General features: G+C 37.6%; 1 protein-coding gene across 2 annotated transcripts in view; it reads right to left on the reverse strand.

Moving 5' to 3' along the window:
* Positions 1-2,742: 2,742 nt before the first annotated feature.
* lpcat3 (lysophosphatidylcholine acyltransferase 3) overlaps positions 2,743-14,519 on the reverse strand; it is a 32,662-nt gene continuing 20,885 nt past the window's right edge. For both annotated transcript variants that reach the window (XM_038284393.1, XM_038284394.1), the window contains exons 9-13: positions 14,260-14,423; positions 8,402-8,549; positions 6,822-6,977; positions 4,175-4,318; positions 2,743-4,094 (exon numbers count right to left, since the gene is read on the reverse strand). In XM_038284393.1, the coding sequence (XP_038140321.1) occupies positions 4,199-4,318; positions 6,822-6,977; positions 8,402-8,549; positions 14,260-14,423 (588 nt within the window). In that variant the 3' untranslated portion in view covers positions 2,743-4,094; positions 4,175-4,198. The remainder of the gene's footprint in view (positions 4,095-4,174; positions 4,319-6,821; positions 6,978-8,401; positions 8,550-14,259; positions 14,424-14,519) is intronic.

Here is a 14,519-nt window from a genome sequence, read left to right on the forward strand (position 1 = left end):
AGGGTTTGGTTGTGGTTAGAGGACCCAAATGCAGAGGCAGATAGGCTGAGGAGATTTCTTGCAGCTTAATTGATGAAAACAGTAAACAAAGGCAGGAATCCAAAAATCCAACTTAAAATGTAAAGCAAACCAGAACTATGGAAACCAAACACGAGGAGCCAGGGAGAGACGAGGTAGGAAGAAAACAGCAGTAAGAAACCAGAAACGACAAGAAACCAACAAGGAGTGACAGCAGAGGGAGAGTATATATAGCTGACTGAGACAAAGGCAGGGCTAACGAGCAGGTGTGAGAGGAGGCAACGAGGAAGCCAAGGGGAAAGGAACACGCATACAAGAGGGCAACAGAGGACAACAAAGAAAAACCTGAGAACTAAAATATATCCAAATACATCAAAACAGGAATTAAACCAATAATACTAGAAAACATGGAGCAAAGGAAAGCACAACAGAACCAAGACCATGACAATTACTGCTACCATCATCTGTATTAGAGGGGAAAAAAAGGTAAGGGTGGCCTTGGCCCCCCCATCTAGCTCCACCCCTGATATTTGCTCTGCTCGATTCCATAAATAACGCATGCTGCATTAAGAGTGTGGCATTTTGTTTCTGGGGTGAATCGTTTCCTGTTTCCTTGCATTACTCCATATCAGTTGGTGTCGGTAATGCACTTCTCACAAGTTTGCCAACCGCTATAAAACCTCATAAGAAGAAGAAGAGTGTGGCATACAGTCAAACTCTCTTCCCTTTATTCTGATGCCTCTAAATAAATTACTTAATTAGTAAATTTAATTCAATTTAGTTTATTTACTAAGATCCGATTCACAACACATGACATTTCAAGGCACTTTACAGAGACAGTTCAACCAGATGAAATGGTCAGATTGATAAAAAAAAAAAAAAGTTTTATACCTAAGGAAAACCAGCTGCATCCAAACATCGCCTTGCAGGAGGCGCTCCTCCTGGATGAGCAGGTGGACATTAGATATTTGATTGCACTTCATCCTTGACTCTACAATAATCCTTCACACCAAGCATGCATGCGGGTACAGTGGAGAGGAAAAGCTCCCTTTTAAACAGAACAAACATCCAGCAGAACAAGGCTCAGTGTGAGCTGCAAAGTTTTTTCTACAAATTTTTGTATCGAGCTGTGAAAAAACAATCGACTTCAAACATTTACAAACATGTACCCTCGGTGAGACCATAACAGCTCCTTCTAATACACTATTCGTAATTTCTTCTACATTTTTCTCTCTTTAAATGCTGCAACAGCATACTGTCAAACTCTGAAGCTGTGTGGTAACTTTTATATTTTTCATTTTCAAAATGAGTTGCACATTTCAAATATTTTAATTATCCTGACTTTAAGTTCGCTTTTTGCAATGCACACATCTGGTTAACTTTATTTGTCAAGTTGTTAGCTTTTTGTTAAAATGCAATTAATTAATTTTTCTGAGTTGCTAGTTTCCTTTGGATCTGCTGCTGGAGGGCTGCAATGAGCTCCAGCTTTCTTCTCAATTGACCGTTACAGGCTAATCAGCGGGTCACACCATTTCTAATGGGAAGGGAAATTTGTTTATCATTTGTTTAGATATTCTTAGTTTGGTTAGTTTTATTAATTTGCTAAATTTAAAAAGAACTTAGTGTCTGGCCAGTATTTATCTGTTTGATAAATTTTGTTTGTTAGTCAGTTATCCCCCTTGTGTGTGATGTCTTGTTTGATAGGTCAGTTTGTGCTTGAGTTCTTTATGTTAGTACCTGAATTGAAGTCTGTTTTGTTGACCTCTGTATTTGGGCCCAGTTTTACATTTTTTTTTAACACTTTTTTTTCATCTAGTAGTGGAAGTCCCATGTCCTGTTATCCTGGTTCTGATTGCGACAGTGGACCAGCAGATCAACCTCCTGCCTTCTTAAAGACTTATTACTGACTTGCCACAGACCACTGACTGGTTTCATCCATGAGCAACTGAAATTTTACAGATGGGTCAATTGAGTTGAAATTATTTGAATACAGAGAGGAGAGGACACACGCCTTGGGGGAACTGCTGCTGATGGTTCTCATGCTGGAGAATTTCCCATTTTTCTTGTCATTTCCAGTCAGTCAGGAGATCAAAAAGAAATCCCTTTGCTGAACAGACAGTCTTCAGACTTCAGGTAAGCCAAAGCAGTTTGAGTCTAGACTAGATTTAGTGCCTTTGTTCCTGCATTTTACATAATAACTTAAGGCGATACAAGCAAAGCAAGGCATATACGACTGGTAAATAACATCAGAACCAACCAGATGGAAATTAAGGAGAAAAAAACAGATTTTTATCATTTAAAGTTCTAAAAAACAATATTCTTCCTTTTAATTATCCACAGCCGTATCAATCATCACTTGAGGCTTATTGGAGTCGAACTCTGATTTAAAAATATGAGTCTATAATCTGTACTGCTCAAAAAACTCAATTGTCTCAGAATCAAGCCTGAAATCCTCCATGTCAATGACGTATAATAATATTTGCCAACACCTCCTGTAGTGTGATCAACCAATGTAGAGATGGAGCTGAAGAAAATACACTTTTCCTTCAGTCTGCTTTGAAAATAACCTATTTTGTGGAATCCTGTAGAGGAAATCCATACTTCATAACACAGCTGTTTTACTGTCAGTGCACATTTGTTAAAGACAAATGCATGCCAGGACTGCATTTTTAAACGCACATTAAATGTGGTCAAATGAGCACGCCAAAAAAAATTACAGAGGTCTTCCTTGAAATGCAGTATTTTATTTAACATTACAAAAGTATATTTCAAATCACTTTCACCTCTTAACATGTTTTCTTTTGTACATTTTATTCGGATAAGGCAAAAACAGGAGTCTCTTGAAATAGCATTTCATCAATTAATAATCAGCATGTTCTGTATAAATATTACTGAAATCTGGGCCGTTGCTACGGTGAGGTTTGTCCTCTGTGTGTGAAAGGACGGTGGTAACAACGGCAATATTTTTTTCCCCCTTACCCAGAAAATGTGCACATTACAAAGGGGCATATGGGCTATGATCCTTCACTCTTGTTAATTACGGTCTGCTGTTAGAAACACAGGAGCGGGCTGAAGGGTGAAATCCCCAACGGTGCATTTTTTAAATCAGTGTATGACCCATACTCTCACAGACTGGACTTCAGAGGGACCAAAACCACTGGGTGTGATTTATTTGCACATTTGTGCTTTTTAAAGTGAGGGCTGCAGTTGAATCAAAGTAGCTAGACAAAGGAGTGGCACAGAGTTGAAGGACGAGAGAAGAAAACTATATGGACTACAAAGAAGGGAAAGGCAGGAGAACAATGCGTCTTATCCAAAAACTACAAAATGTTCATTTTCATAAAACCCTATAAAAATCATACAATTTTTTTCCCCAATTACAAATCAAATTAAATCCAGAACAAACGAACGGTAGAAACATTCATTGATTCAAGGCCATTTAGAGTTGGGTGTTAGATGTACAGTGTGTGATTTTACAGTGCTTGTATAACCACTAGCAGCCATTTGCAGAGAAAAAAAAGCCTCCAATCGTCCAAATCTTTCTGCAGAAACGTGTGCATGTTGGATCATGACATCAGGAAGTATTATATATAAATATCCATACAGCTGTGCTTAAACCCTCTATTAAGGGTTAGTGCTGCTGCAAAAATGAGGGTGCCAGACATGGGGCAATTAAACAACAAAAACACACAGGAGCCTAAAAACAGACTCAGAACCTGTGACTCATAAGTGCAATCCCATATCGACGGCATGAAAAGTCTTCTCAAGTTTCACACGTCTTAAATTTACCTCAAAAAAGAAACAAAAGAGAGTGATAATGATATACAAGCAGGAAACTGACTCCGATTGGCTCACATTACCCCATGTGGCACAATGGTAATTTCCTGTAAACATCTCGAAATATTTATAAAACCCAGCCCTCCCACTTAAAAACACAAAAATATATAAAAAATTTATTTTTACATGAACATATATTCATATTTATATATTACTAAAGGCCTTAAAATTGTTTGCGTTCTGCTCCTCGAACGTCACGGTTCCCTTTCAGGATCGAGGGTATTCAGCCTCAAACAGACCTGGGAAAAAATGAAGGTTTTAATCACATGATTGGACTGATGCAAACAGCAGATAAAAAGATGAAAATACACCAACAAACCTTTCCAGGGCCCAGAACCAGGTTTCAGTCTTGCTTTTTCTCGCTCCGTTCTTTCTTAGGCACAAGACTCGTACGGAGGAATGGTAGACTTAAATATACCACAAGGAAGAACACATGACCACAGAAGTAGATGGAAGAATATACCTAGGGGAAAAAAATATAAAAAAAATAAAAAACACCTTAGTTGGTCAAAAATAATTGAATGAAACCCAAAAAGTGCATTTCTTTTTTAGGCAATAATGAAACCACACTAAGCCGGAGGCGTTATATTTCTGCCACACCAGTGAGGGGTGTTGTAATGTTGCCTTTGGTGCCTTAATAGTAAAGCGTAAAGAAGGGAAGAGCAAGGCGTAAACATCAAACCCTGGAGGGACAAAGAGCCATTTATATAGGGCCTAATTGGCTACTTTGTACAACTAAAAACAAAATAAAAATTTAAAATACAGTCAGATTAATCATATTAGAAGCTAGAAATAGAGTGGAATGTCAGCAGAGGCTGACACAATTCAACAAAGTTGTTCTGGTTTAAACAGCAGAGCTTTTAACCTACATTTATCATTGAAATTATTTGATGACAACCTTTTGGGAATATAATAATTAAGGCAAGGTCTACTCAGTCTACAGACAGAACACACAGACACTGCTGTTAATGGTTAGTCCTCTGTGCTAATCGCAGATATTAAGGAAGACGGATAAATGTAGATTAACCAATAGCCTTGATTTGTGTACAGAAAATATTGAACCCTGCACCTTTACATTACAATACAAACTTGAAGAATATTCATAAAGTTTGTTATGAATTTTCAGAAACTGAGGAAAGAGGAAAATCAGTTTGTTTTTCTTACAAAAAAAAATCCACCAAAGAAACCCCTAAAAATTATGCTTTTAGTGAATAATAAAAATAAAATGTAGTTGAGCAGCTGTTTTTGAAAACTGCTTCACCTCTGTATAGACCAACCTCCACAATCTGTGTGCTAGTATTCCTGCATAGGTAGACTTAACCACATTTACTGGTTTCTTTAGATTTCTTGGATTTTTATCAGAGACGGTATATGGGATGTAACCCTGAAGGTTTATCAACTTAAATAAGCTTGAAGGATAGAACTGGCAGCTTCGTTTTGGTCAAATATCAATCCCTCCTTTCAAATAACAGATCTCTAATAAACACCATAAACTCCCATTATTGATCACTTTGTCTCTTTACAAGGTGATTAACAAACATCATAGACTGAGTAGTTAGGTAACTGAATTTTTACAGCATTTACCTGCAAAAGATGTGGGAGTTTTCCTATATAGACAAAGTTGTGTTTTATCCTCACCCTGTTATTTGAAACAGGATCAACATATTTCAGAGATCAAACGACTGTAGAGGATCAGTCGACGTCTCCCTCTATGATAACCTAATGCACTTTTTGCTTTCTCGTGTGTCGCTCATTCTGCAATCCTGCGTAAACATCTCCAGTTTAGTCCTTCATCATCCAGCAGCTATTCCTTGGCTCAGTCTTTGATATCTTTCCTCTTAAAGGTAGTTTTCGGTTTCCCCTCTTATCGTTCTGGATTTGGCATTCTAGATATTTTAAAGCATTTTGGATCATCTTAGCGGAGATCCACCCCCCTGTCTTCAGTTTTTAATCTACGTTTGAGTTATCACGATTGTTCTAAACTGTTTCTGAAACAAATCATTCAACTCTGATGTGCAGAGAGGAATGTATTGTAACAGGCACATACAACATCTGCTAGCTTCAAATAAGTGCCGCCTTATACAGCACAGAATAATTAATCTCACAGATTTTGAACTGCTATCACTTTGAACATTGCATATATAGTTCTTAAACATCGATAAGAGCAAAATTTAAATCAAAATTGGATTTGAATGATCTGTGATTCTTTACTTAACATCTATTTAATACCAAATTATTTATTTTATCTCAGGAGCTAACTCATTTCCATTTCCACACAACCTGTTTTTATTGCTTTCTAATTTAAAGCTTTTCTTTTTGTTAATGCAAAGAAATGGAAAATATTGTTTTAAAGCAGTATCGTTCTGTTTATTTAAATATTTAATTTGTTCAGTAGGAGTTCTGTGTTTCTGAATAGCTGACCTTATCTAATGTAATAAAGCAGCAAAGCATCATAAATAAAAGCATAACTCAGTTTAATCTGCTTCCAATCAGATTACAGAAAGATTAGCTGTTGAAGCCTCCAACAGTGCAGACAATCCACAGGTTAGTTTTATGGCAACATTTAAAACTAGGGAAAGAAAAAATAAACTGCTTCACATCTTCATTTACTTTTGGACTAGTTATAAAGGCATAAATAATGTTTTTAGATTAAAGAGGGGGGAAAAAAGTCAGCAACATCTGGTCATCAAACCAACCAATCGCCGTAAAAGAGGAGAAATTCATTCAGAGGGAAATCCCGCTGCACCCTGCACAGTATAAATTCTGTCTGTCTGAAATACGTGCTGTCATAGCAACATATCCCTCCCAGCAAAGCCCTTTGTGTTCTTATTTACAGCACACCTCTGAAATTTAAAGAACTGTTTTACATTTGATACCCAAAGCACTCCCTGAGCTGAATAGAAAATAGAAGCAAGGTAAAATAAATAAATAAAATCAGTTGTGTGGCTTTAGGAGAAGTGCGTTACCTTGAGCCATTTGTCATAGGTGAAAAGGCAGAATGGCACGAGAGGATACCCCATGAAGAGCCAGTGAATAAACTGCTGAACTACGTAGATGAGGGGGTAGAGGTGGCTGTTGGCCAAGTTAGTCAGCAGGGGACTATCCCGCACTAGAGCCTGGGCCTGTTTACACACACATAAACACACACACACAAAATGCATAGATGGTAAAACACAGCAAAAATACTATTTCATATACAGGTACAAAACAATCACAGATTAATATTTTTTTTTGTGGATATACAAATCAGCATGTTCCGACTCAATCAATGCATAGAGGTAACTGCTAAATTTCTGTTGTAAAGGTTTTAAGGTTTCTTACTCTTAAGACTTTAGAGCATTCTTTGTTGACTGTTAATCGCTTTAAATCAGATCGATGAATAAGACCTTAAAACATTCCTAAAACTATTAAAAGAACAAGACTTAGTATTTAAACATAACGCACAAAAAAGAACTAGACACGGGTAGATAACTGGGCTTTCTCATTCTAGTAAATAAGAACCAAAGTAACAACGGTATTTTAGCAGCCAAGCTTTTTTTTTTCACCTGCTGCTAGAGTAAATAGCTCACATACAGGTGTTCTGATAAGTGCTGATTATTCTCTAATGATGCACTGGAGATGTTTTTTTGGGCTGCAAGACTGGTGCATACCCTAAAGCAAGCTTCTGGCATAATTCTTAAGAGACCGCTGATGACTGAGAATCTTCACCAGCATTTGACAGCTGTTTTGCATAAATGGTAGAATTAATTTCAATCTTCTACTTTCATGGCAAAAGACTACTTTTATTAAATGTGGTCAGAACCATTTAGGTAGCTTGACGATGGACACCTTTATCCTCTCAAAAAACAGTGAAGGTTTCTCTGGGGCCCGAGTCCTGGAGGAACGCCCAGAACTGTCAAAGACTGAAGCTTATATTCCATATTTTTTAGTATGCAACATGACCACTGGCTTTAAAACAATCCCACACCTCAATATCACAAATGCCATTTTAAAAACTAGTGCACCTAGATCTTAGTTGTCTATATTAGATAATCTAGCTTAAAGGAAAGGAGGTAGAGAGAGAAGGTACATTTGGAAAATGCTGCAGGCCGTCAAGTGAACCCAGAAAAACTGTAATGAGGACCATGAGCATCCTTATATAGGGCTCCCATAGTTAAAGCAGGCCTGGAGGTTTTTGGAAAGCTCTGACCTCACATTGTACTAACAATCTTATTTTTCAAGTTCATTGGAGTTGCTTGCTGGGTAACCATTTTCCGCTGGGACAACAGTGGATTAAATAAATTATCTAAAAAATTAATTAATGTGAGATTTAAGTCTAGTCATTTATCAGCTCACACTCTTTTTTTCTGTCCTCTAGTTGCCCTGATTTCTAATGCATTAAACACACAATGCATTGTATGTTGTCAGGGTCAGGTGTGTTGCATAAAACAAATGTGAAGAACTATGGATAAAGACTAATTAGAAGAACATAAAGAAATCAGGGGTAGCGCCAATGTTCTTTTAATAATGCATGGTGTCTCTTAATTCTGCTGTGTAAAAAGAATACCTGCCGCTCTACGGTAATGATGAAGAACTCCATTGAGAAGCACAGGATGTATCCGGAGTGAAGGCCGTGCCAGATGGTTAAAAAGAGCAGTGTGGCCACATGAGATAAGGTCTTATTTCCCAGGAACCTCAGCCGCTTAAACACATGTCTGAAAAGAGGAAAAAGCCAAAGTCATGAATCCTCCTTCAGTTCATAAATCTGAACAAAGCAGTCAGAAACACTTCAGCTGTCACAGTGACACGAAAAAATTCACCTGCAAGTTGTTGTTGCATAGCAACTGAGTTCATTAATAAATTTGAACTTTACATTTTGCTATTAAAGCTTCCAATGTCGATATAAGAAAGGCTTCAAGTTCACACATTATGTTCTGTTTCAGACCTCCCACACGGACATAGCGGTGATGACAGGCTTCTACATTAGCTGTAGGGCCTGACAAATAAGAGGTGCGGTTAGAAAGACTCAGACATGCCTCAGTGGGCATCAGACAAACCGCTTGTTAGATAGTTACCGGCTTAAACTCCCTGAGAAACTTTTTTAAACAGAGTTTCAGGATTGTTTAACAAAGATTTTATATTTTTCCAAGCCAGAAATGACTTAAACACGAAGACATATCTGGACAAAATTAGAAGCCTGAGGAGATTGTTTGTACCAAGCTAACATCTGTTAGACTGAAAATACTCTGTTGTTTTTATATGTTAAAATATATGATCAAATATTGTCAATCACCCCTATCATAGCGACTACAAGGGACTGTCAGTTCTGAAGGCTATGTTTTAAAGCAAATGGAGGCACTCCCTTTTAGGAGTCTCCAAGGTCAGGTGCAAATAATAACTTGTCTGTCACTGATAGATGGTTTGGTTTACCAAATGAACCAAACAGGCAGGTTGCAGCTTCAGCTTTAAAGCATCTACAACCTGATTTGAAATGGATATCCACAAATCTCATGTGGTCAGATCAAGATTCAGTTGAACCAATGAACAACTAATACCAACGACCAATCCTAATGGCACAGGGGAGGATGGGAAAGAGGAGGATGGTCCTCCATGTGCCAAAAAATGCAGCTTGCTCAGCTTAATTCTCCAGAACGGATGAGACTGCAGGGTAGGCTTCAAAAATATTTACTAAAAACCTGAGCGAAAGCCTTTAAGCTTTAAATTTCAGCCTGTTCTTAAAACATGTTTTGAGAGGGATAAATTATTATGACTAATTGCTATAAACAATTTTTTTTGGGCCAGCCAATTAAGCATTATGCAATGCCTGATATATCTCAACATTTTTTTCTGTAAAAATGTAACGACCATCATTCACAGAAAGGTTTGACTGCTGACATAACAGGCTTTTCACCATCAGTAACTATGTATTTAAGTTGGAATATTATATATGTTTACCACTGACTCTAAATACAAACTAATTAATAACAGATTCTGTTCAGACTTCTGCTTCAGTTTTCTACCCCAAGATTAACAGTGGGCCCAAATAGATCATCCCTTTTCAGATGTCTTGGACCCTGTTCACTGCATAAACATTGTGAGCTGCTTTATTTCTTAAAATAATTCAAATCAAGATAAAGAGTAGAGGGACTCTTCCACACAAGCACATCATTACTGAACTTCAGTTGAATAAAACCAAAAAGTAGTTGGTAAATTTACTCAAACTGATAAAAGCTCATGGGAAACTGGAACTGGTCATTATTCTCCCCATATGTGTTGCTGGAATTTGTTCATCTTTGTTTTAGAAGATAGAACAAGCAAGAGTTCACCGTGAGGTTTAGAAAAAACCTCCTAATAATTATGGATTATAGATAAATAAAATAAACACTGACTGTTTGAAGTTTTAGCTTCATTTCAAAGTTAATTTGGGTCTGTTGATTTCTGCTTTGGTATAAGCAAATAGTTAAAAGATCATGGCAATCAATGACATGAATTCTGGGCTTTTAATGATGACCAAGTTGCCCCTTTTCACAAAGTGGAATGTGTTAGGTTTACTCTTTATACAGCATGTGCATTGTTATTCTGTTAGCCAGATTAGACGGAGTAGAAGGCCTTCCTTCATATGGTGGATGTCACTGTGTGCACGGAGGTCATCTAATCAGGACAACCTTCGTGTCTTTAGAAATACACAGGATATGGGCACATCTTGGAGCCGGTCTGATAAAGGGGAGCTATCTGTAATTCTTGGGCATAGAGGCAAGATGCATACAGGTCAGGGCATTGATGGCGTGTCAGTTTCTGATACGGACAGCTAAGCATCCACCTGATGCAACACTCATGAGGTATAAGAAGGAGGAGATGACCTTGTTCGGGGCTCAATCTTTGCTCAATCTTTGCCGGACGCTCGCTGACGTTTTTGGAGCCCACAGCTGTGCCAACCCTAAGTAATTTCTCTGTCCTGTAACGACCTGACCTGGAATAAACGCTGTTACTTTTTTACTCCTGTTTTATAGTCCTTTTTATATGGTTTTACCCAGTTTGAGTTAAGAGTAGTAAATAACTTGCTCCCAGGTAAAGAACCGGTAGGGAAGTTCCAAGGCGCAGACGCTTCAGGGGGACCCTCACTTCTATATTTAACAAATGGTAATACCTCAGTGGACTTTAAAATGTGGATTTACAAATCTAGATTTAAAAAACATTATCTCCAAAACAAGCCAAAACACAGACAGACAGACCCTCTAACCTTTGATTAAATGCTTCTAAGCAAGTTGAAGAGAAGCCACACATTCTGGTACAAATCAACAAATTCCTTGGATATCAGGGCAGATATTTGACAGTTCTTCCCATCAGAAATGGTGGAATTTATTTAAAATTATTCAATTTCCAGGCACAGACCCAAACTTGAAGCATATTTTTGAAATTTCAAGTAGACTTGAAACCAGGAACATTCCAGAACCTTGCAGTTAGCTTTTTTCATCTTTTTTACAATCAGTCTAGTGGATTTCTGGTATTATAGAACAGCAGACAGAATTAGTTACACTGATTTGACCACAGCAGTCACCTTCAGTGAAGGAAATCTAGTTAGGATGTTTAGGACATTCCTAGGAACAACGAAGACTCATTCAGTCCAACAAAAAGGTGCAAAAAATTCTGTCATGAGAGAAACACAGTACACCTGTGTTTAAGTTTCCGGCTTACCCCCTCTGCAGGTGAAACACCCTCTGGAGATATGGGTTATGATTAGACAAAGACTAATACTTTTGGGCCAAAACAAGAGAATATTCTGAGGACTCAACATGAGAATCTCAAGACTAAAATCACTATTATATGTCCGACATAGCAGAGGTAGCTTCCTGTTGATGTTTGTTTTTACTACCAGTTGCATTGATACATAAAATAAAGTGAAACGAATAATACAGGAATAGGTCTTCCTCAAAATATCTCAAATTTACATTAGATCAACAACTGGACATTTCAAAACTTGAGCATAATTGTCGTTTTCAACAAGATAATGATTGAAAACAAAAATCAGCGCTGGTTTAGGAATTAATGAAGGAGGCTTAGATTATCCTTCTGGAATGACCCAATCCCAATTCAAAAACAAAGAACAACTTGCTTCAGTTATGTAAATAAAAGTGATCTACTGAAACATTTTGGTTTGACTCAAAATGTTAAACAGCCAACTCACAATAGAGGACCTATTTTGGACTTGGTCATCAGTAAAGATCCAAATCTGACCTGGTGAACTGTAAAGTGCCTTGAGGTGACATGTGTTGTGAATTTGGCGCTATATAAATAAACTGAATTTGATTTAATAAAATATTTCTAATGTTGGGCTGCTCAGTGGCGCAGGTTCAAGGTTCGATTTCGGGCCCGGGGTCTTTCTGCATGGAGTTTGCATAATCTCCCTGAGCGTGGGTTCTCTCTGGGTACTCCAGCTTCTTTCCACAGTCCAAAAAAATGAATGTTAGGTTAATTGGCTTCTCTAGATTCTCCTTAGGTGTGTATGTGAATGGTTGTTTGTCTCCATGTTGCAATGCGATGGACTGGCGACCAGTCCAGGGTGTACCCCGCCTCTCACCCGTAGACAGCTGGAGATAGGCACCAGCATCCCTCGCGACCCCGCTTGGGATTAAGTGTGTAAGAAAATGGATGGATGGATGGATTTCTAATGTTCATCTAACTGATGTTGGCCTATCAGACCACTCTGTTTTTCCCTCTGATCTAACTACCAACAGAGATGTAATAAGGAAGCGTGTTATCGTGAACAGTACAATAAATAACTACCCAGGTTTATCCTTCTGCTTCCACTTTACCCTCAATAGATTGCCTGGCTGATAATGTCCATTTGAAAGTTGCAGATTTCATTGTTTCAATTACTCCAGTTAATGTGAAAGTTGTCTCTGAGAAAATTTGATGCTCCAGCAATGAAAAAAGAAAAGACTCCAGGTTCACTATGAAATCTATGAAGCCTCTTCATACCAGTAGGAATAATAAAAAAGAAGGTACAGCACATTAGCCCAGTTCTGAAGTCCTTGCACTGGCTCCCTGTAGCTCAAGTAACAGACTTTAAAATCCTTCTGTTAGCCTATAAATCACTGAATGGATCAGCACCGTAATACATGTCAGATTTGTTGTCAGCGTATCAACCACGCAGACCACTCAGGTTTTCTAGTTCCAGTTAAAGTTAAAAACCCATTTATTTAGAGCTGCCTTTAACTTTGACTGGGGTATTATTAGTTTAAATTTGTGGTCAAACTGTTGTATTTGTTTTATTACCTGCTTTTAACTGTAATTTTATTTTATTCTGCTTTTATTTTTTTTCCATTTTATTGTTTAATTTATATAAAGCACTTTGAATTGTACATGTACTGAACTGTGCTATACAAATAAACTTGCTTTGCCTTGCCTTCAAACCAGAGTTCGCAATATTAAATAAACTCTACCATTACCTTAGTCTAATAATCCAGAAAGTCAGCAATAGCTTACTGTAAACAAGTGTTGCTTCTGTGCATGTGCTAAGGTGTAATTAAACCAAATATCAATGTTTCAATTTATTCAGCATTTATAATAATAAAAAAATTATGATAATAAACTGCATACTTATTTTTTTTATCAGAATGTGCAATAACAAATACACACTCTGTTATAATTTAAAAAACTCACATGAGTTTTTCATCTACAATCACTCCATATAGGATGAAAAATGCATCAATAGAGAAAAACCTAGATGTCATCCCTGACGGGTCTTGTAGATGTTGGCTTTAAATATTATAAACCATTCATGTTACTGAGAAACAACAGAACTGGAACCCAACACAAAGCCATTCAATCTAAGCTGAACCAGTGGAATTAGAACCACAAACTGGTGCATATGAGGTTATTAATAGGGCTTTGTAAGCTAAATAATTAGATAATTCCTCTGTCAGTCGTGCTCTCAATTTTACTACAGGCAGATAATCAAGTTACATTTCCTCCCCCTCAATTTTCTTTTTTCAGTGCACCCCCACCCCCTGCTCTGTTTTCTGCACCGTAAGCATGTTGAGGAGTGCAAAATGAAAGACTAAGCAAAAGTTGTAATAGCATTCAGCTGAACTGAACCGTGTAATAAACTATTTGCTCAGTAAATAAATTGCCTTGTTCGCTGAAGTCTTCATTGAACTGGGTCAATCGGTGAAGGAATTTAATGTGTTCAACTTGAGATGGAGAACCATCAATGATCGCTTTTAAACTGGATGCCTACGTTCTTCTCATGATTATTCAACTAAGTGTGGGCCCTAGTTACATGTTAGTCTTCTTGTGTGAAAGGAAGCCATGAATGGCTAACATATTGAATTGTTTCCATCACTGCTTCACTCTAAACATTAACTTTTAACTTTCACAACACTGGTTTCACTTCAGTTAAATGAAACTACTAATGACACTGACCTGGCAGCCCAGGCATTCGTGTTGATGTTGAAAGAAGCAATAGTTCCTCCAAAAAGGGGCGTGGTCTCAAAGAGCCACACCTTCATATTGGCACAGGCGTCCCATTGATGTTTACCATCAACCACTCCATTGTACCCAAGACCAGCCAATATACAAACACCCTCCTGTAGTAAGAACAGAAACATAAGGTTAAGATCATAAAAGTTAATAACTAAACCTTTTAAAAAATGTGTCTTTAAATATATTCTGTGTATTCCTAG

Source organism: Cyprinodon tularosa, unplaced genomic scaffold, assembly GCF_016077235.1.
Source record: "Cyprinodon tularosa strain WSP-4 unplaced genomic scaffold, ASM1607723v1 ctg2, whole genome shotgun sequence".
NCBI classification, from domain to species: domain Eukaryota; kingdom Metazoa; phylum Chordata; class Actinopteri; order Cyprinodontiformes; family Cyprinodontidae; genus Cyprinodon; species Cyprinodon tularosa.